Source organism: Parambassis ranga, chromosome 15 (assembly GCF_900634625.1).
Source record: "Parambassis ranga chromosome 15, fParRan2.1, whole genome shotgun sequence".
NCBI lineage: Eukaryota > Metazoa > Chordata > Actinopteri > Ambassidae > Parambassis > Parambassis ranga.
The window spans coordinates 6,518,086-6,538,443 of NC_041035.1; the positions used below are offsets into that span (position 1 = coordinate 6,518,086).

At 41.8% G+C, this 20,358-nt stretch overlaps 1 protein-coding gene across 4 annotated transcripts in view; it reads left to right on the forward strand.

Annotated features, from left to right (window-relative positions):
* ehbp1 (EH domain binding protein 1) overlaps window positions 1-20,358 on the forward strand; it is a 107,717-nt gene that overhangs the window by 64,143 nt on the left and 23,216 nt on the right. Inside the window, exons 16-21 of one of the 4 annotated variants that reach the window (XM_028422872.1) lie at window positions 5,286-5,436; window positions 7,569-7,874; window positions 9,976-10,130; window positions 13,477-13,615; window positions 14,646-14,746; window positions 16,972-17,095. In XM_028422872.1, the coding sequence (XP_028278673.1) occupies window positions 5,286-5,436; window positions 7,569-7,874; window positions 9,976-10,130; window positions 13,477-13,615; window positions 14,646-14,746; window positions 16,972-17,095 (976 nt within the window). The remainder of the gene's footprint in view (window positions 1-5,285; window positions 5,437-7,568; window positions 7,875-9,975; window positions 10,131-13,476; window positions 13,616-14,645; window positions 14,747-16,971; window positions 17,096-20,358) is intronic. The other 3 variants (XM_028422873.1, XM_028422874.1, XM_028422875.1) reach the window with 3 other exon arrangements.

The following is a 20,358-nucleotide window of genomic DNA, read 5'->3' on the forward strand; positions in this document are numbered from 1 at the left end:
GTTTATGGGCAAGAGAAAGACAGCTCTCTTAATTGCATCACGAGAGCTGATCAAGCCATCAGAGAAGAAGGCTGTACTCTTGCATACCTCTGCTGAACACATGTACAGTACCTCTACTTCTTTCTCTGCATTATGTCAGTGATCATTTTCTTTGTCCCTCTGCTGTGTGTGTGTGTGTGTGTTAAAGTGGCTTTTGGAAATACTCTGAATTTTAAGGAATATTTTACTCTCATTTCATCTGAAATCACTGTAATCTCACAAGTTTACAAAGTTTAGGATTATACCTGTGGAACTTTATCAATCTATACCTTCTTTATGATGGAATTTAGCATTGTCTTTATAAAGTGCGGTGATTTGCATAGAACTAAAAAGTTAACATGTTCATCTTTACAGCAGAGACATGTTTACAGCAAGTTTTGGTATTTTGTGGAATTAGCTCATTCATGACACATGTGCTTAAGTTGAATTTTTATATAAGTCACCTGTTATAATTTTGAGGGCGCTACTGCTTAAGGTACTACTCAGGTACTATCCTGCCTGCTTATCTGATCACCCACCTCGGCTCCACTTGGACCTCCACTTTGCCCTCACCATCTCTAGATTATATGGGGCTGGGCTGGCAAGATGGTGATGGCCATAGCCACCAAGCTGAGCTTAAAAACAACTTTTCAGAAAGCCAGTCAATGTTTATTTACAATCTGTAGCTTTGATGGAATAATGAAAAAAACACATGTCCTGTTTGCTTAAAAGTACAAAACTGTGATCTATACATTCATATAGGAATGATTAGAACAACACAGCCCAGACATTCAACAGGCAGACATGCTTCTATCCAAATTAATGGCATCTTCTTATATGAATGTAAAATATAATCATACATTTTGACATCTTATTATTAAGTTTTTTTTATTAAGTGTGACTAACTATAGGAAGTAAAGTAGTGTTTTTCCTGTCATTTGTTGTTTTTTCTGTGGACTTAAATATGATACCAAAAACATAAGGTGATAGTGGTCAATCAGCGTGATTATTGTCATCTCCACCCTAATGGTTCTAGGCGTCCTCTGGGGCAGGAGCTTTGGCCGAGGAATAAACAGCGGTACTAAAAAATGCAAACATGCGTATTATTTCCCATTAAGGAGGCGGGACGAATGTTCAGCTCATGTTCTCCATGTTTCTTTCTTTCTGCCTCCTCTCTCACTGCCTTTGCCTCTTTTTGTTTCTCTCCACCAATTATCCTGTCTATTTAAAGGGCAAAACCTTCCCATCTTACTCGTCTGTCAGACTGACGAGTTGCCCTGGTGTGTGTGTGTGCGCGCACGTGTACACTACCTGTTCTACCTGTCCTGTTGTACAAGTGCCCTTTGTGAAGTGTATACACACAGACACACATAGGGTTGTTATTTCAACTGTGAAACCACAGTTAAACAGAACTTCAAAAGACAAACACACATTTGTTTGCTCAACAATATCAGCTTGATTTTTTTACACACACTTTTGCGTTTATGACTGAAGTGGTTTGTTATGTCAGATATTCTTTTCCAGTAGTAAATTGCATGGTCTATATTCTTGGCAGTAAACTGCACATATATAGCCATGGCTAGTTAACAAGTCCCCTTTAAAGACCCACAACTCAACACCACTCTAAAGACATGTGAAACAAACCACCTGCCATTTATGACCGTTTTTTTTAATTAATTAAAAACACAAAGCTTGGCAATGAATACACAAACTGCCCACCCATTCATACATGCTTACACACCCTCCTGGACCTGCACTACACTCTAAGCCTGACACACGTGTACGTTGCTTGCAGATCGCACCGCTTTCATGCTGACAGCTCCCAGATTCATATTTATGTACATATAATGCACACATACAGGCACAGACAGACCCCTATCATGGGCATGCACCCGTCGAATCATAATTAGGCCGTGTCCTGGCTCTTTGATAGCCATGTACAGTGGCTCTTCTTTAATTCTTTATCAAATGCATTGATCGCTGTGGGCCTTGCACGCCCATTGATCCGCGCACTCCGTCTGGAGCCAGCCGATAAGCTCCCCTCTCTCCCTCCCTCCTTCAACCCCACTCTCTCTCTCTCTCTCTCTCTCCCACTCTGTTTCCCTGTCTTCTCCCAAATTTGAGGGGGAAAAAATGACTGATTTCTAAATTTTATGGATTTAATTATTTTGAATTCTTCTGTGATACCTACTATACCTACAGTATAATTGCACCACACAAAAAAATTAACCTCTTTATTGTAAGACCCCATAAACCTTGTTGCTTCCCGCCTGAAGATGATGCTGCCATTTGTTCCGGTCTCCCTCTATATATTCAATCAGTAGCCACGTTTGCATCGTAACTATTGATGATTAGTATCTTTTGCTAACTGCTATGATTACCAACATGCTAACAACTACTGACTGAATTCTTCCTCCACTTGCATCACTGCCATTTGAAACAATGTAGATTCGCAGCTATGTGATTCAGTGTGTGTGTGTTCTGTAGCTCTTTAGCCTGTGTGTGTGTGCCTGGACAAGATAGAGACCTAAAGCACCTCTTGACTGTGAATTAGCCTGTCATGACAAATGTCTGGAACTGCATGACTGGCTGCCAGACTGGCTGGCTATCTGGGAGGTTGGCAAACCCTTTTAGATAGTGATTGTGTGTGCATCCCTGTCTGTGTGTGTGTGTGTGTGTGTGTGGCATCACTCTCTGCCCACGCCAGGTCTCTGTACATGACCAGTGGTGCGTGCCCTCCCTCCCTCTTTCTGCTTGCCCTGAAAAGAGCAACCAAGGGGACAACCTGCTCCCCTTGCTCAAAAAGAGCTTCCAGAGCAGAGAGGGGTCCTCACCCGACGCAAAGCCCATAGAGGAACCCTCTGTCTCATCCTTGCACTCAACCATTTAGCCTCTCCTTCCCCTGGAGGTTCCCAGCAGTCAGTGGAGGACACAGTACATGATTGTTCTTGCTGTCGCCATTTAAAAAAAGAAAAGTCTCTTCTCCTCCCAAGCATCCTTTCTTGAAGCTGCATTACCCGCTGACCACCAGCTGGCATGTGTTCTCTCCTTTTTTCAGCTAGTTTTTTTCATCCTGGCTTTGATCATGTAATGATGTGGCTGGTCGGGTTTGTGCTTTCCAATGTTGCGTCACTATGGCTTTTGGATCTACTGTTGTTGTCATCTTGTCTTGCCAAATTAAAGCGCTGAGTGTGTTTGTTGCCACTTTCTAAGCAGGAAGTACAGGGTATAATCCAACTTTGTTTTAGAAATATGTCCACGTTTAATTACTATTACAAGTCATTGAATTCAAAATTTGTGATTGTTTTGTATCTCAGCTCATTTTTGAAGTCTTTTTTTTCTGCCATTTCCACCTTTGCATTGTTTTTTTCTGTGTGTGTTTTTTGTGTGGTCTGAGCTTTTTGGTATACAGTCTTCTTGTACACTTAGAAACACGAATGTGTTCTTTGTTTGATAATGAAAACAAAAACCTTTTAGCCCCAGGTTCTCAGTTTCTGTAGCTGAATTTCACAGATTCCAAAACCACACATGCACTCATGTAAAATTAGCCAGAGCAAGATTTAATACTAGATCATGGCACACATTTTCCTTTACAAAGGAAAACACCCCCTTCTTCCAAACACATTCTTATACATATATGAATAGAGGCCCTGTAGCTGATGGAGCTCGTCAGATGCATTTTTCCATAGTGATAATCCTAGCCTCTGGATAGGCAAAGTCAATTTCCCATTTCTTGTCTCCGAAATGGCTAACAACAATAATGCACTGGGATGTTTTAAAGTGTGTTGGAGCTGTATGTATATAGTCCGCATATACAGATTGAAAAACACAAAAACTTGTAGCTGTATCCATATCTGTAAAGGCCAGATTGGATATCTGGACCAGTTCAGAGTCAGGAGGCCACCAGTGACACTAAAAAAGATGGAACTATAGAAAGAAAGAATGTAGGAGCAAAACCTTGCTGGAAGGAAAGGGGGAAGGCAATAAATCTTCCATAAAGCTCTTCGCAGATGTATTTCAGGCAGTTTGTCTCCTTATTATATTTGTCTTATATCACCCCACTTGTAACGTATTTTTTCTTTCCATTCATATCATAATTTCTTCTTTTGTTTGCTGGGACCAGGACAGAATTAAGGCTGGGAACAGCGTGTTTGCAGCACTTTTCTGCTACTATCAACAGTCATCTCTCCTCACTTCTCTGTCCTCACACTTTATCTCTCTGTCTGTCTCTTCCTTCACTCTGCCACTGTCTCTCTCTCTTTTTATCAGTCCCTCTCTCTAAGGTGTGTTCCCTTCTCCCTGTGGGCATCCCCCTGGGCTGTCTCTCACACACACACACATACGAACAGAGTGCATTAGGGTTGCTGTCATTTACAATACAACCCCATTGTCCCAGTCAAACAATAGCTACAAACAAACAATTGACATGGAAATGGAGAGATGTAGCTCATTAGCGGGCGCTGCTTGTTTTGTTAATGGATAAATGGGCGTCTTCAATAGGCCAGCCCTAAAACCTCTGCCTCAATATGGAGAAGCCTGATTAACAGGAAACCACAGGGAGGGAGAGCAGTGACACAGAAATGCAGCTTCTCTCTCCCTTGGGTCGAATGTGGTTTGTGTACGTTTGGTAGACGGGGTGCAGGTTTAGAGCGTTTGTGTGAGACGAGTTCATGCATGCAAGTTTGAGGGCATTTTGTTCATTAAACTTAAGCATTTTTTCTTCTTTGTCACTTTAAATTACGTTTCTCTCCATCTCCTGTCATACCTGACAGAGATGTTTGTTTGTTCCTGCTTGGTTACGTGTTAAGGCAGCATGTGTGTGTTAGGTGGAGTCGTCATCAGTTAAGTGCTTGTCATCATCAAGGTTTTCCTGTTTACTCTGTGAGTGTGTGTGTGTGTGTATGGTGGCCTGTGCTATCGGGAAGATCAGATTGGATCGACCTGAAAATGGCATTTCTGCCGTTGCTCTGATGGTGACAGCTCAATACTGTATCTGTCTAGTGTCAAAATGATGTGTATGTGCCTGTATATATTTTCCAGACTCCATAATGCAGTGAGATGAGTACATCCATTTTGATAGCAAAACTTTTTGTCATGGATGTTATAGGTGCATGCGTGTCGTGCAGAAGATGGTTTTGTTGTCTAAATGTAAGAAAGCTGTGTGTGGCTACTATAAATAAGTCTTTCCAAGATTGTAGTACTCTCTGTAAGATGCCTCTGGATATCATGTACAAACTTACCTGAATTTCTTTTATCCATGTGTGCAGGAGCGGGATGCAGAGCGGCGGAGACAGCTTAGAGAGCGAGCTCGCCAGCTTATAGCTGAGGCTCGGTCCGGAGTCAAGATGTCTGACATGAGCCTGCTGGACGCATCTACCACTGACAGAGGCAAGACCAGCAAGGCGGGTCCTGCTGGAGGTGAGCAGACACCTAAACACCCACACACATACACAAACACAACAAGCAACAACAGCATATGGACGCACATGGTTTGTGTACAGGCCACACACACACACTCATACTCATTAACTACAGCACAAAAGAAAAGTCACAGTAGCGAGCTTTTAACATACACTTTCACAGTATTTCCATTATGCTCTCTAAAGGGGGTTTTGCCTAATCCTCAGAGAAAAACAAAATGTCATTTGGGAACAGCCGTAGGTCTGAAAAAGCACCACCTTTATATTCAGAAAAGCAGTTCACCCCGCGACTCCTCGCTTGTCTTGTTTGCCTGGTAATTGTTAATCAACACAACACATTGTGCGGCCAAATTATGTTCAAACTCCAAACACTACTAATAGCATCGTACTGAGGCAACAAATGCTACCCATGCCCATTTCCCACTGCTTTCCATTTCCTCAAAATTGGCGTTATTATCATAATGACCATTATTAGACCTCGCTAGTTGTTTGTTTCAGATTCCTCTACATTACACCCCTCTTTTGATTATTGTCTTCAGGTGCAGTGAATGCAAATGAAAAGGTGAGGTGTAGACAAGTGAGGACAAGGACTGAGAAGCAGAGAAGGGAATAAATAGAACAGAGTGGTTGTGCAAAGGAGCAGGAAAAACAATTGATGGTTCAATGTGGGTGCATTAGTGATAAACAGACCGCTCAACACTGAAGCGTGGCCTTCGGTTTATCCTGTAATCATGCAATTTATAAAATGATAACGTAAAAAAAACACCCTTACACGGCAGAGCAAAAAAAATGAGGTTTCAGCATGTTTTACTGAAATTTCTTCAAAGAATCTTCAAATTAGCCCACATACACTGAGCAGATGATCAACTTGCCATTGTAGCTTAGGTGAGACTATTGAAGAAAATGTTGCAGTGTTCTTTTAAGCTGAGAAAAAAGATGGTCAAAGAAATCAAAAACTGAAGAAGAAAGGGAGTTCAGCAACACGTTGGGTAAAACAAAGACAGCGAGGAAGAGGAAGGGTAGCACTTGATTTATTTGCTCTTTCAGCTTTTTTGAATTGGACTAATTGTTGATCTCATTAAAAATAGTGTTGGAGGAAAGAACGGAACGAGGAGGAGGTGAGTAGAAGAGAGAAATGCTGTGGGCTGTGATACACAAGGCCTGCCGAGCAGAACGGCTAATCCTAGCCCCTTCCCCACTCTCTCTCTCTCTCTCTCTCCTGGTCTCCTCCTCCCTCTCTCTCTCTCTCTCTCCCCTCAACACCATTCACAGTCCTTTAAATGCAGCCCGGGCAGCCCCCACCAAGTGTCTGCCCGCAAAGAAACTTTCCAAACTCCATCACCATAGCCTTCCATTAATTAGGCCTCAGCCAGCCACGCAGGAAGGGTGCTTGCTAGCACGCTCCACATCGCAGCTAGCAAATTAGAAAAAAAAAAGCAGGAAATACTGTTATTTTGATTCCCTCTCCTTTTCTCTTTGTTCTTAGTCTCTCTCCCCACCAAGTAGTAAATAGCAGAGGAGGCAGCTCACAGTGTCTGACACTGTTTACTGATTGTTTTGTTTTAATCCATGGTGGGTTATCCATGCAGCTAGAGCTGCTCAGGTCTCCATTTGAGTTTCTTCTAACGTGCTCTTTTTTATTTTGTTCCTAATGTGGAGACACAGTTGTTTCTATTGAGCCCCTCAGGAGACTTAATGGAATACGTGCTTTCATGTTTTTGTGCTTTTTGTTTGGCCTGCCTCTTTTATCTGGAGCAAGAAAGGCAGGCAACTGATCTTTGAATGAGGAAAATTAAACAGAGGTCTCGTTTTCACTTTGTGATATTTTTGCACCCCTGCACATAAACCCACACAGACAGGCCTAATCAAAGTCCTCCTTCTCTAAGTTTGTTTGTTTTCTCTGGCTTTCCATTACTTTAGTTTGACACTACTGTTTAGTTTTACCAATTATTGTATCTTCACTAAATATGTGTTTTTCCACAGACTACTGTTATACAAACTAACCTAACATTAATCCTCTCCTCACACCTATCCACCCTTCTTTGCTTACACCTTTATGTCCTCCCTCTCTTACGTCTTGCACTCACAATTTTTCCACATTTCCCTCTTTCCAACTTTTCCCCCGCATAGATGTTTTAGACAAAGTGAGAAGTCATGAGGATGATGCTGTTGATGGAGAAAGGGGTAAGGATGAGGAAGAGGGCGCAGCTGAGGAAGAGCACTTCCACTTTGGTGGTGGTGGTGGTGGTGGTGATGATGATGATGAGGATGAGGATGAGGATGAGGATGAGGATGAGGATGATGCTGCTGCTGCTGCTGCCACATCTGCGTCTGCACTGGTTACTAACCCACTGCACCTGGAGGCTCTTCCAACCACATCCAGCACCCAGTGGCCCCTGGAGCTTACTAACCCCAGCTCTGAGCTAACCTCTCTGGGTAAAATTGCTTCTGTGTGCTGCTGCATGATTCTTTTACTTCTCCATGTTCTTCTTTACTTTTGTAACTAACCTGCCTGCACATGTTGTGTCTTATATTATTTCCCAAATCAACTCAAATACAAGTCCCAGCTAGGTAATCAGGACCATTATTAACCCTCTGAATCTTGGTTTTGTAATAATTTTTCATTCCTGTTATTTGTATTGTCACAGAGAGCTAATTTTTCATATAGATAGAATATATTTTTTGTGCAATATAACACAAGTTATAAAGGCATAAATCATAAAAAATAACATAACTGGAACCTAACATGGATGAACAGTGGGGGAAAACGGGAGCTCCCCTTGCTACAGAGATTTAACCTTTCACATTTTTACAGCTTCTACAAACCAGGAGTTTCATATCTGCTAAAGCAAGCATGTCCCAATTTTAGCTACATTTTGTCATGTGACTGCAGGTCATCTGTGAAGACTCGCATTCATCTAGTTCATGGTGTGTCTAATCGAGGCAACTGGACTCATAGCATAGTTTCTTGAAAGCTTTTGGATACTCCCATGAGTGGCTTCATCAGTTCTGCTGCAGCAGCTTTTTTGCTGTTCAGAGGGTTAATAACTTAATAATAAATTTATATAAGATTTATTTCCCAATTTTGCTGAATTTACCAGACAGTAAAATGCAAACTAGAACTAAAGGAAGTGTGTCTAGTCAGTACTCGACTCAGTGCTATCTATTATCTTATCTCTATGTCTAGCACACCTAGAGTAAATGCAGTGTAAGCGTTTCCTCTAGTCTGTACCATCATTCAAACTTGTAAGCTTAAATACTCCTGTTCTTAAGGCATACCACTGAGTGCATGCCCCTCATCTTTCACTGTTTTACCATTTAAATATTTTCTCCTCTTCTCATTGGAGGAACTGACTGTTTACATTAATTTGGTGCTGCTACACTGCTGGTATGGCTGTGTGTGTGTGTGTTTTATGTATTCTTTATTATTTAAGTTGTAATTAAAAAAAACTCTGAAAAGTGCTCCCCAGACAAAAATGAAAAGTATATCTTCAGTAGAGCATTTGCCCAAATCTTCAGAGGTAAACTAATTACTTTGTTTTGTATTAAATTTATTTTTTCGCTTCCTGTCGATGTGAGATAGGTGAGAATACATGAGAGACCAGAAGAAACAAACATAAAAAACACAAATGCTTCCTTCAGCTTTGAAGTACAGTATCTCTGTCTAGTTTTTTTTCTTTGTTGGAGGTATTTTTTTGTAGTCTTGAAAGAAATCGACGATACTGATTGCAACACTAAAGTCGCTGATACCACACATCATTCTGTCAATATTTTCCCCTGAAATGTTCAGTTTTCCTCCAACTCCTCTTCTCTATACATGGTGCATATAAATTAGTTTTACACTGGATATGTACATGAGTGTGTGTCTGTGTTTGGCATCTGTATACACACATTGTGTGTTTGTGTGTGTGTGTGTGTATGCATGTGCGCATGTCACGGGGGGTGACACATGAAACGGTTGCCCTCCTGTCCTTTCATCTTCTGCAGATGCAGTGGTCTGGCCTGGCAGGGGAGCTGTGGTTACCAGTGCCTGCAAAATAAAGCTGTACGCAACTACTGGCAGGCACAGACAGAGAGGAGGAAGGAGAGGGAGATGAAACATTTAAGGATGGCTAGAGTTGAAATAAAGGCAGCATGAGAGGAAAAGAAGGGCAGTGTTATTTGTTAATGAGGATAGACTAAATGGTATGAATACTTCATAATGAATGAGACATCCCTCTTTGCTTCCAACTTGTCCTGTAGTAACCATGGCGATGGACCCAGCAATATATACACTCTGTACATCAGCAGTACACTTCAGTACAAACAGGACTTAAGGCTGCCTAGCCTGTCCAGATCTCTATCTTTCTCGCACATCATATATACAGTATGCTGTATATCTCTTTCCACTCGTATGTTTGTGTGTGTATATGTTTCTTATCACTGGTCTTGCCCGAGTGTGTATGTGTGTGTGAGTACATGAATGCAAACTAAGTTGCCTCTCCTTTCTCGTGTGTGTGTGTGTTGTAATTGACATTCTCTCCTATCCCCTCTCCAGGTCCAAACAGTAAGCATGTGGATCTAAAGCTGAAGAAGCTGGTGGAGATCAGCCCGAAAGGAGTCACTTCACCTTCCTCCCCATCTTCCACCTCCTCCTCATCTTCACCCACTGCCTCCTCTAACTCTCCACTTAGCCCTGCAGACGGAGTGGAGGTACGTGCTTACATGCTTACTTCAACACACCTCTCTGTGCTTTCATCTGTCGGTTTTCTTCTGTCTCTCTCATCTCTCCTTCTGCGCCATCAAAGTCTGATCAATTAGGTCCGATTGACCCTGGTTGTCAGGCGGCTAACCCTCTGTGCAAATCAGTCAGTTAGACCACTTCATGTAAGACCATAGTTTATCCCCTCTTGGGTCCATATGAGACTGTTTATTGCCATGACATACACACACATTCACACATTCAGTGCTCTACATAACATGTAGCAGGTCCCCTCTGTTGACCATGACCTTTTCAGACAGCTGTATGTGTGTGTGTGGTTAGGTAGGGAAGGGGGAGTTGTTTTGTCTGCTTATGTCTATATCTTCTGATGTCAATATCGAATCACCAACACAGTTGTCCAGTTGAACATCTGTTTAATTGATTTTTAATGTCAAGTGGAATCACGTAAGTGTGTGTGGCTGCTAGTACAAGCAAAACCCTCTGCGCTTATGGTGACACGGGGTGTCTTTGATCATCGATTCACATAAACACCCTCTTGTGTTCAAAGCCTTAAAGGCTTAGTCCTTTATGGCCAAAGGATTGCGTACGTGTATGTGTCACCCTTACTTCCTGACACCTAACCAAACAGAGGACAACCTAAAAGTGTGTCCTTTAAACTTGTAATTTTTTGTGGATTTTATCCGCTTATGCCTTATAAATGTAGATTGGGTACTTTTTGACTGCTTATTACTGTATTTTATAAATTTGTCCTGGAGGTTGTTGATCAGGTGCTGAAACCTCTGTCATTAAAAATTTCTTATCGAACCAGCTGGAAAAAAATGGGAAGCAGCACTAATTTACTGTGCGTACATGTCAAGCAGTGAAGTTATTATTATTATTATTATTTTAAAAATGTCTGACTGGGCCTCCCAAAACTCCATCAGGCTGGTGGAACCACATGCTGAAACATCGCACACGCACACACACTCTGCCTCTCATTAGTGATTGTGTGTATGCGCAGACTCGGTAGCTCACGATAAGGCCATGCGACGCTCAGCAGACTGCACCATTAGTCACGCAGCCTCCTGCATGCACATTCACAGATCCACACACACCAAAAGCACTGAATCACCACTGCCACAGCTTACCACTGCAACGATAGTAACGATAAGAGATACAGTGAAGGTGGAGTGAAAGAAAGGATGGAGGAGCAGGAGGGGACACCCCCAATATCTGCTTGTCCCAAAGCGTACAGAGGAGTGGAAAAGTGGACAGGTGTTCTGTATGTGTCTATGGTCATGTTAGTAAAATGTGTCAGCAGTTGAACTTTAAAATGGTAACTGTTTACACTCTGGTCATCGTCACTATACACTACAGTTAAAATGTATGTAATAATTGGGGAAGCAGTCTCTGTGCCCTAATCACTTTCCCCAGGGATTTAATATTTTACCAGCAGATATTGCAAGAGTTTGCAGTTTTTACCATTCACTGTAGTAAAAATATAAAAACAATCCCTCATGAAAATATGACAAGCATAGCAGCATTAATCCAATAAATCCGTTGACATCCAATTATCAGTGATTGTTTCACTTTTCTTTAAACAAACATATGAATTATTCAAAAAATCAGCCACTGGATGGACCTCCGTCCACGGTACCTTCCATGAGCCCAAGGTTTTAGCTTATGTAGCCATGTGATTTCCACATACACAGCAGAAGGATAACACCAACCCCACAGAAAACCGTTGAGAGATAATGCCTTTCTAATGTATATGTAATTGTGAGTTAATATTCCCAACTGACCTGAGAGTTGTAGAATTTGTTTGGCCTGAAGGAAGATTCTCAGCAGTATATTTTACAGAAACATGTAGTTGTTTACAGGTATGACCATGATCATCAGCTCTACTAATTGAACCCCACCCCATAGTTTTTCTGTATCATTCACATGTACCTACCTTGTGATAGCAACTTTTTCCCCAGTTCCAGCCTTGCAAACATGCACAGAAGTGCAGACCAACCTAAAACAGGCTGTTAGTTCCTGTTGTTAAAAATCAACTATTTTGAGTGAAAGGAGATGTAATTCTTTTGGTTTAACTTTATATTAACACATTGTAATAATTGGCACTTTTTCAAGTTTAAACAACATTGCTTAGTTTAACAGTACGCCAGTGTTTCCTTGTCACTTCTGTAATCAGTAAGTTAAATAAAGTCTCTGCTCTTCTTAATGCTGCCTCCTCCTGCCCTAAAATGTGCACACATGCTGGCAGTAGTGGCACACATCCACACCCCATTCCTATGTTTTAAAGTGTTTAATTGGGCTTTTTGTATACTATTGCACTTCATACATAAATTTGCCTTGATTTGACTTGACATGAGGTTTTAAGTGGCCAGTGGAAGCTGACAGACTAGTAGACAAAACAAAGTGAGAACAGACTAATTGCTGACATTGTTTTTGAAAGTCAATAATCTGAGGCTAAACTAACAACCCCTCTTCAACACACTGTTTCCCTCCCACACTGTCTCTATTAGAGGTGCTTGCTCTGCACACCCTGCTTGACTATCTTGCTCCGTCTCAAGCAGTGGAACATGTTTGCCCTAATTGTCGACTTTATTACACGTTTCGCCGTCTTATTAACGTTGCCACAACGTCAATCTTTGCCTGAGTCGGTTTCTTTTCCACTCGGTTTGGCATGTTTGGAAGCTTGGTAATAAAGCATTTCTGCATGCCGTTTTTGATAGCGGGAGAAGTGAGCGTGTAGCTTTTTAACACATGTTCGCTTTGAAAACAATAGCGTTTTTTGCATTTTGCATAATCTGAATATATTTTCTGGCTCGAGGTTTTGTTGAAAGTCAAGTTAATTGCCTTCTTTTTTGTCTCTCTCATGAGTGAGGGTGTGTGTGTGTGTCTCTGTGTGTGTGTGTGTGTGTGTTTTGAGAAGGGATCATGCGAACAAATAAATCACAATGTACCTAACATATCAACTTTTTCCAGATTTATCTTACAGCCTGACAGTAGGTGTATTTGCATATAGTTGTTTACATGTTTTTTGTGTTTCTGGTCACAATAATCACAGAGCACCTGTGAAATCCTGAAATGGCACCCTAATAAAGGCTTGAGAGCAGTGGCTGACAAAATAATAGACGGGTGTTGGGAGAAAGCAGACTAATTGCTGACATTTGTTCTATCTGAAACAAGTGACTGTGTTTTAGCTTTTTGACTGAGTGTGTGAACTTTTCAAAGTTGCATTTGTTCATCATGCTTCCCCACAGTGTCTAACCACAGTTAAATACCTTGTTTTATATTTCCATGTATACACAATACTCCAAGCTGATTCCATACTTTTCCTGTGTCTGACAGAATAATGCTGAGGAGCTGAGAGCGGAGCGACTCCGCAGAGCCACTGAGAGGTTGCGAAGCCCAGTAGTCTTCAACAAGGATTCTGCAGTCAGAAAAACACAGCTGAAATCCTTCAGCCAGTATGTGGAGACCAGACCAGGTGGGGTACAAAATAACACACACACAAACAATGCTCGCCGTATTTACCCAGGGAGGGATGTTTGCTCACAGCACCATGTGACCCACATTTCTCTAATTCACAGAGAGCAGATAGCTGTGGAGAATGCACACGGATAATTTGAGCAGCAGATTCATAAAAGGCTACAATGATTCACATGTTTATTGTTTGAAACTAGCATTGTTCATACTCGCATCTGTCGACTTGTGTAAAGTCTGTGTACTTTCTAAATTAGATGGTGGCATGAATGTAGAAACAAAGCAATGATCTGCTGTGGATAGCAGTAAAACACATTTTCGCACCTAAAATAAGAGCCACCTTGTAGTGGGAGTATTATCACAGCTATACTTCGCTGTCTGACTCTTTTTTCCAGGGAGAACTAAAGCCATTTTATGAATTACTCTCATCAAAGCTGTCAAATTGTATTGACAAAAACAGTATTACACCACATATAACACAGCAGAGTTGCTGGTGTAAACTGAATATGAACTACCGTAATTTGTTATCACATCAAATCCACCCAAATAAACTAACCAGCTAACATTAGACTCCAGTTTACAGGTGAGAGATGGCTGTCTGACCCCAAGGAAAAGTGGTAAAAATATAATTCACACAGATAGATTTTTCTTTTAGGTTGCAAAAATGTATTTGCTACCCACCCTATCTACAGCAGTTCATTGTTTTTCTTCTGAGTTGGTACCGTTACTCTTCTAACTGGAGTATTACCATCCAGCATGTCTAGGTAACACTGACTTCAAGCAACCCCACTTTAAAGAAAGCATACCCTCCTGTTATAACACATATTTTAAGGCAGACCTGCAAGCTATAAAAATCACAACAGTTCAATCATCTTTGAAATTGCAAAGAATACTTTGGGGAAAGCTGCATGTGGGAAAAAAAAAGTGCATGAGCACAATGTGTTTTTAGCAGAAGCAGTAGTAATAAAAGTCACAGTCTCCGCTGTCTGGCAAACAAGTTAAACTTAGTTCCGCCTGTCACTTCATCCCTCCAGAGGTAAAAAGACAGAAGTCTGTTCCTGAGGATCTGAAGAGGACTGAGGAGGACCGAGGTTCACCAACTGAGATCGATCTTCGCAGACCATTTGAAGAGGAGGTCTGTGCCTTTTTTTTGGTCCTTAATAGTACTTATATTTTCACATCTTCCTGCAATAACAAGCAGTAAATGCAGAGGACGTATTCGAGTTGTTACAAATAATCGCATCTCATACAATCACTTAGAATATTATGGTTTTTTGCTTTATTTTCAGCTTTTTATGTATCTGTCTTGTCTTAGTGAACTACTCTCTGATCCTGCCATCCTCCTCCTCTTCACCTTGTCCACCTCGGAGCTTCTCACACACACACACTGCTGTCCTCTCTTCTCCTCTGCTACAGTCATGTAATGATCTAAAAGACTGCATTTTAATTATAATAGATATGAGCTGCCTGTCATTCAAGTGTATAGACACCCACTTCACACTGTCTTCTCAGCCTGTGAGTGTGTTTATAAGAATGCTATTATTCAGTGAGTGTGTGTGTGCCACTGGAGACCACGGGGTGAATCTCTCTTCCCATGCAGCCTTCTCCTACCCTCGACCCTGCACCCTCCACCCCAGTCCCATCCACACACACATACACTCCACCCTCCTCCCAGTGCCTGGGCCCCAGGGTTAATGGGTGTTCAACCTTTCCATTATCCCGATCAGCCAAGAATTACCTGCTGAATGATGTTTGCATTAATATAATATATATGGTAATTTCCCTCCTCTTAATTACGGCTGGGCCGAGCGCAGCAAGGGGAGTGGGCTGATCATGTGTAAAATTGATTTGCCAAGGAAAAATATGGTGATAGAGCGAGAGCGCGCAAGGAGGCAGAGGGGAGGAGGAGGGAATGAGGCTGCAGGGAATCAGCACACACACTTGCACAAATCACACATGCACAGAGCCACGCAGATGCACACACACACACACATGCTGGAAAGAGTACAGGAAAAAGTGCTGGCCTGGGTGGAATGAAAAAAAAAACTTTCTCTCCTGCTCACTAGTTCTCATTCCCATTAAGAAAAATGAAGTGCATCAGCAATAAAATGGAGATATTTTTTCGGATGCATCCTTAGTAGTGAATTTGAATAAACATTTTTCTCACTCAGAGGAGTTTCTCTGAAGAATAGCAAGCAGCCAGGAGACAGAGGTGAAGAGGGGTCAGAAATAGAGTGTGTATTAAGTGCCTATGGTTATAGAATGATGGCTGATGGACTGTGTGTGTGCCGGAGTACGTATAGATATCTGGCCGGTGTTGGGGTGGGTGAGAAGATAGGTGTGTGTGGACTAAAGGAGAGCTGAATCGAAGAGCTTAGTTTAAGAGACACTGAACCTGCAGGTGGGCAGAGACTAGCACTGCAGAAAATATCTATTCTAACAAACTTAGAATCCACTTGCAAAAATCTTTGAACAAATAAGCAAAATCAAGAACGCAGCTAAGTATATATATATGTACTATTTTGTTCTTTACAGACTATTAGACAAATTAGATAGATTGGCAGTGGAACAGGAAGTATAGCATAAAGTGTTGCGCCTTAGATGCCACAAATTGTTAATCTTAGGTTAAAATGCTGTTGTTAATGAGGATATTCCAGAGATGAATCCACTGGGAGAACTGCACAGGAGTTTTGAGAGCAGGCTTTATGCACCTGTTGCTTGTGTCTCATTGAGTACGTAGTTCTGCCTGAAAGCAGAAGGCAGATATCTCTACAAATATGTCAAAAGATTCACACCAGGCCACACTTCATACACAAGATGACGAGCTTTGTGCCCACCTAAATCCCAAAATGTTTTATGGTTTGGACATGACACACACTGCCCCATAGAATTTGCTTTCCCAAGTGTTTTGTGTCAAAAAATAAAGATTCCGTTGAGTATGTCTTCATTTGCAGTACCGTTATCTGGTTATTAAAAGTTTTCCTGCTCTTTCAAAAATATAAAGAAAGCTCTAAAGTGGTTTTAAAGATGTAAGAGGAATGTCAAACAAAGCTCAGACGAAACAAGAAGCAGCAACAGTTATTACTGTTTTCTGCTGAAATTCTCTTTTGTTTGATGTAAAGAAGATTTGTGGACAAATGTTTATACGTTTTTCTCCTCTTTCTTTTTTTCTTCACCTTTATACTTCATTCATCTCTCTATTCTCCCTCTTTCTGTCTTATCCCTGCATCCTTTTTTCCACTGTTACTGTTTAATGCAATATCTCACTACTCTACTTTCATAACTATTTTCTCTCTCTCTCCTTCCTTCCTTCTCTGTCTCTCTCTCTCTTTCTCTCTCTCTCTCTCTCTTGCTTGACAGAAGGCGTTCAAAGACACCAGTCAGTATGTGGTTGGGGAGCTGTCTGCACTGGAGAGCGAGCAGAGGCACATAGACGCCCGAGCAGCTCGCGTGGAGAAGAGGCTGCGCTATCTCATGGACACAGGTACCCCAAGCCCAATTACACTGGAAAAACTGTTTTGGCAAATTGAGCGTACGCACGCACACATACACACACACATATACACACATTCAGGGAGTTTGTGTGTGTTTGTGTGAGAGAGAATCTTTGAAGCCTCCCCCTTCTTCTCCCTCCCTCCTTAGTTGAATGTTGCGCGACGGAGCGCTGGGTGGATATGAAAGGAGGGGATGGGGGGAGTAAGGGAGGAGGAGGAGGGGGTGGAGAAGGGAGGGAAGGGTGGGTGGAGATGGAGAGAGGGGGAGTGTGTCTCAGGGATGGGAGAAGAAGGGAGACCTCTCTGGGCTGGGGTGATAAGGGAGCCCTTCATGGGGGAAACGATAACTGGGTGCGATAGCGGAGCCCCAGCTGAAGTCTCCGCTGCAGCCGTTTGCCAGCCGCGGCCCCAGCCAGCCAGCCAGCCTCCACACTATTGAACAGTGCGCTCAGCCATGCACGGCTACACACATACACCCTCCTTCCCCTAGTACATATCTGGCCTTCATTGATATGCTGTATAAGGAAAGACGGGGGTGAGTTAAAGGGAGGAGAGAGGGAGAGGAAAAGAAATGGCAAAGAGGAAAAAAAAAAAAAAAAACACGAGGCAACACAACATGAGCACTGACACAGTTCACAAATCCACGACAGACACACACAAATGCTTACACACCCGCGCATACAAAGTGCAATCTGGTTTGGCGTACAGAGCCGTATTCGGAAGGTTTTTATTTAAGATTTGGCCCGGGGTAAAGCCTTGTTAAGACATGAGACAGTGTGCCGAGCCAAAAGAGGGGCCTTGGCTCCGTTAAGTCCCTAACTGAAATTGGAGAATAGCATCCCATTTGTGACACTAAACCATCCCATTCCCTACCCAAGAATGCTGTTGGAAAAAAAAACATGGTTCCAGGAAGTGTAAAATTTTGATGTTTGCAAATGTTCTGAAAGTGCAGGTACAGTATTTGCTGTAGTAATTTAGTAGCAGCTCTCATGCTCCTTCTGATATATCAGCGCCTAACTTGGTGGATTTAGCCCCCAAAATCCTAAAAAAGCAACACAGGGGAGGATAGAAGAAGGGGTTTTTAGAAAAGAAAACTGGGGCGTTGGGATTTACGCTCACCTTCCCCATCCCATTTGGGTCCTGATATCGAGGCTATCTCTGCTCTGTTGTGTTCGCTTTCCTCCTTTCCGCCTCCCTCCCTGCCTCTGTGCCCTCTCCCCCTGTCGGAGCACACGCCATTGTGTCAATCTGAAGGGCTGTTTTTCCTTCTTCTTCTTCACCCACTGTTAAAGCAGCCACTAGCCAGCAAGACGCCAGGTTATTTACTTTCAAACACCTTCAGCCATAAAGATTTATATATATATATACACACACACAAGTGCAGTCCCCTCCTGAAAGTATGATTCACTAGAAATGGAAGAGGGTGACAACAGGAAGGCGAGGACAAAATAATAAAAGAATATCACTAAAAGAGATTCTCCTTAGATGCTCTTCACATGTCAAAATCACGAAGTGACTGTGTGCTGTACTTCAATGTATATATGAGTGATATGGTATGTATTATAAATGATAACATTTTGTTCAGTGATGAAACATGTAGAACTCGCCTATTAGGTGCTAGCATGTATCATCTGGGAAGGCTCAGTCCCCATTAGTCACAGTGGTGTGGCAAAAACGGAAAGAAGAAAGTTGACATGATGCTGAGAATTTTGCTCACTTCCTCAAAGTGCATTTCATATCTCTTTCTGCAGCACTTATCCCAAAGACCCATCCAATAGGTTATGGATTGTACCTTTAGGCTGAGGTCTGGAGGCATCGGGCTGAGATGCACAAGTGACAGGTGGTCAGTAAAGTCACCTTTATCACCTCAGCAACCGAGGTCACCTTTCTATATGCTGTCATAGATGATAGATATTTTTCTCTGGACCCAGAATGTCTGATTGAAGTTGTGGCTGATTGGCTGTAAGCAAAATATCCTTTATTGATCCATCACATCTTACTGCTGCCTGGACCAGCTACCAGCCAAGTGTTGATCTTCTTACTCTACTTACTGTTAGCCAGTTTCACCGGTTTTCACTTTGTGTGTACGCATAGAGGAACACACAAGTAATTAGCTCTGCTAAACTGGCTGATACACTATTTCACTGCTATTTAGTGTATCAGCCAGTAACCAGTGTTCATTTATGTGTGTCCATGTGGCATCATTTACATCCACTGCACCTCCACTACACACAACATGGGCTCACCCACTGTATACTGTCCTGTTTATATTCTAGGAGTGAATCAGTGATGATCCTATGATTAGCTTTGACTTAGACGTCCCTTGATACCTAAAATAGATATCCGTTTTGGAATTGTAAGTCTTACCCCACACATTAATATATCTTTATGGAAAGTTTATACTAAATCATCCATATTACCTATTTGCTGTCCAGACTTAAGACATGTTCGGTCTGGACGCTGTCTTTTATTCTTGTCTGTGAATGCTTTTATTCATCTAGCTCATGTTATGTCCAAGAGTTTAAATCGATGAATTTTACTCCATTCCCCCGAGTGGCTTCCTCAACTTCTATATTCTTTTTGTCTGCCTACTTGCCTACTACTAAGCATATATCCTACCACAGCTGTTGAAGCAGAAACAAGAAACCCTGTTAGATGTTCGTTGCAATGCTGTTTTCACACTTCTTGATCTACTGTTCTATGCTCTTTAATTCTATTCTTGATCTAAATATATCTACTCTGACGAAAGCATGCAGATTTACTCTTCTTCGAAATGAATGCAGACCCAGCAAAATCTCTGCTATTTCTCTAAAGCAGGCTGTCGTCACATTTTGTGATAAAATAGAAACAGAAAGAAGAACCTCTCAACCACTTTGTCAGCTTTAATTTTAGATGTTCTGATACAAACCCGCTATGTCAAAGGTATTTGTGAGACACTAAATTTCTTTATAGTGGAAGTCAGTAGCTGAGCTTTTATGAAAAGAAAATATTGGTGTTTAAAAAAAAAAAAAAGGTCTGAATATAAACACATTTTGACACAATCTTTCAGTAATTTAATTGAGCTGGAGTTCAGGAGGAATCTCAGCAAAAGATTAGATAATAAGCAACTCCGCTCATGATTTCTCACAGAAAGGTAACGAGGGTCATCACCCAGATGCCACAGCTACTGTTCCTGCATTCAACATTCCAAAACTCTTTCTAAGCTTTTCTTTATAGATTTTAGTATTGTGTCGATGATGCGTTCTTGTGTATT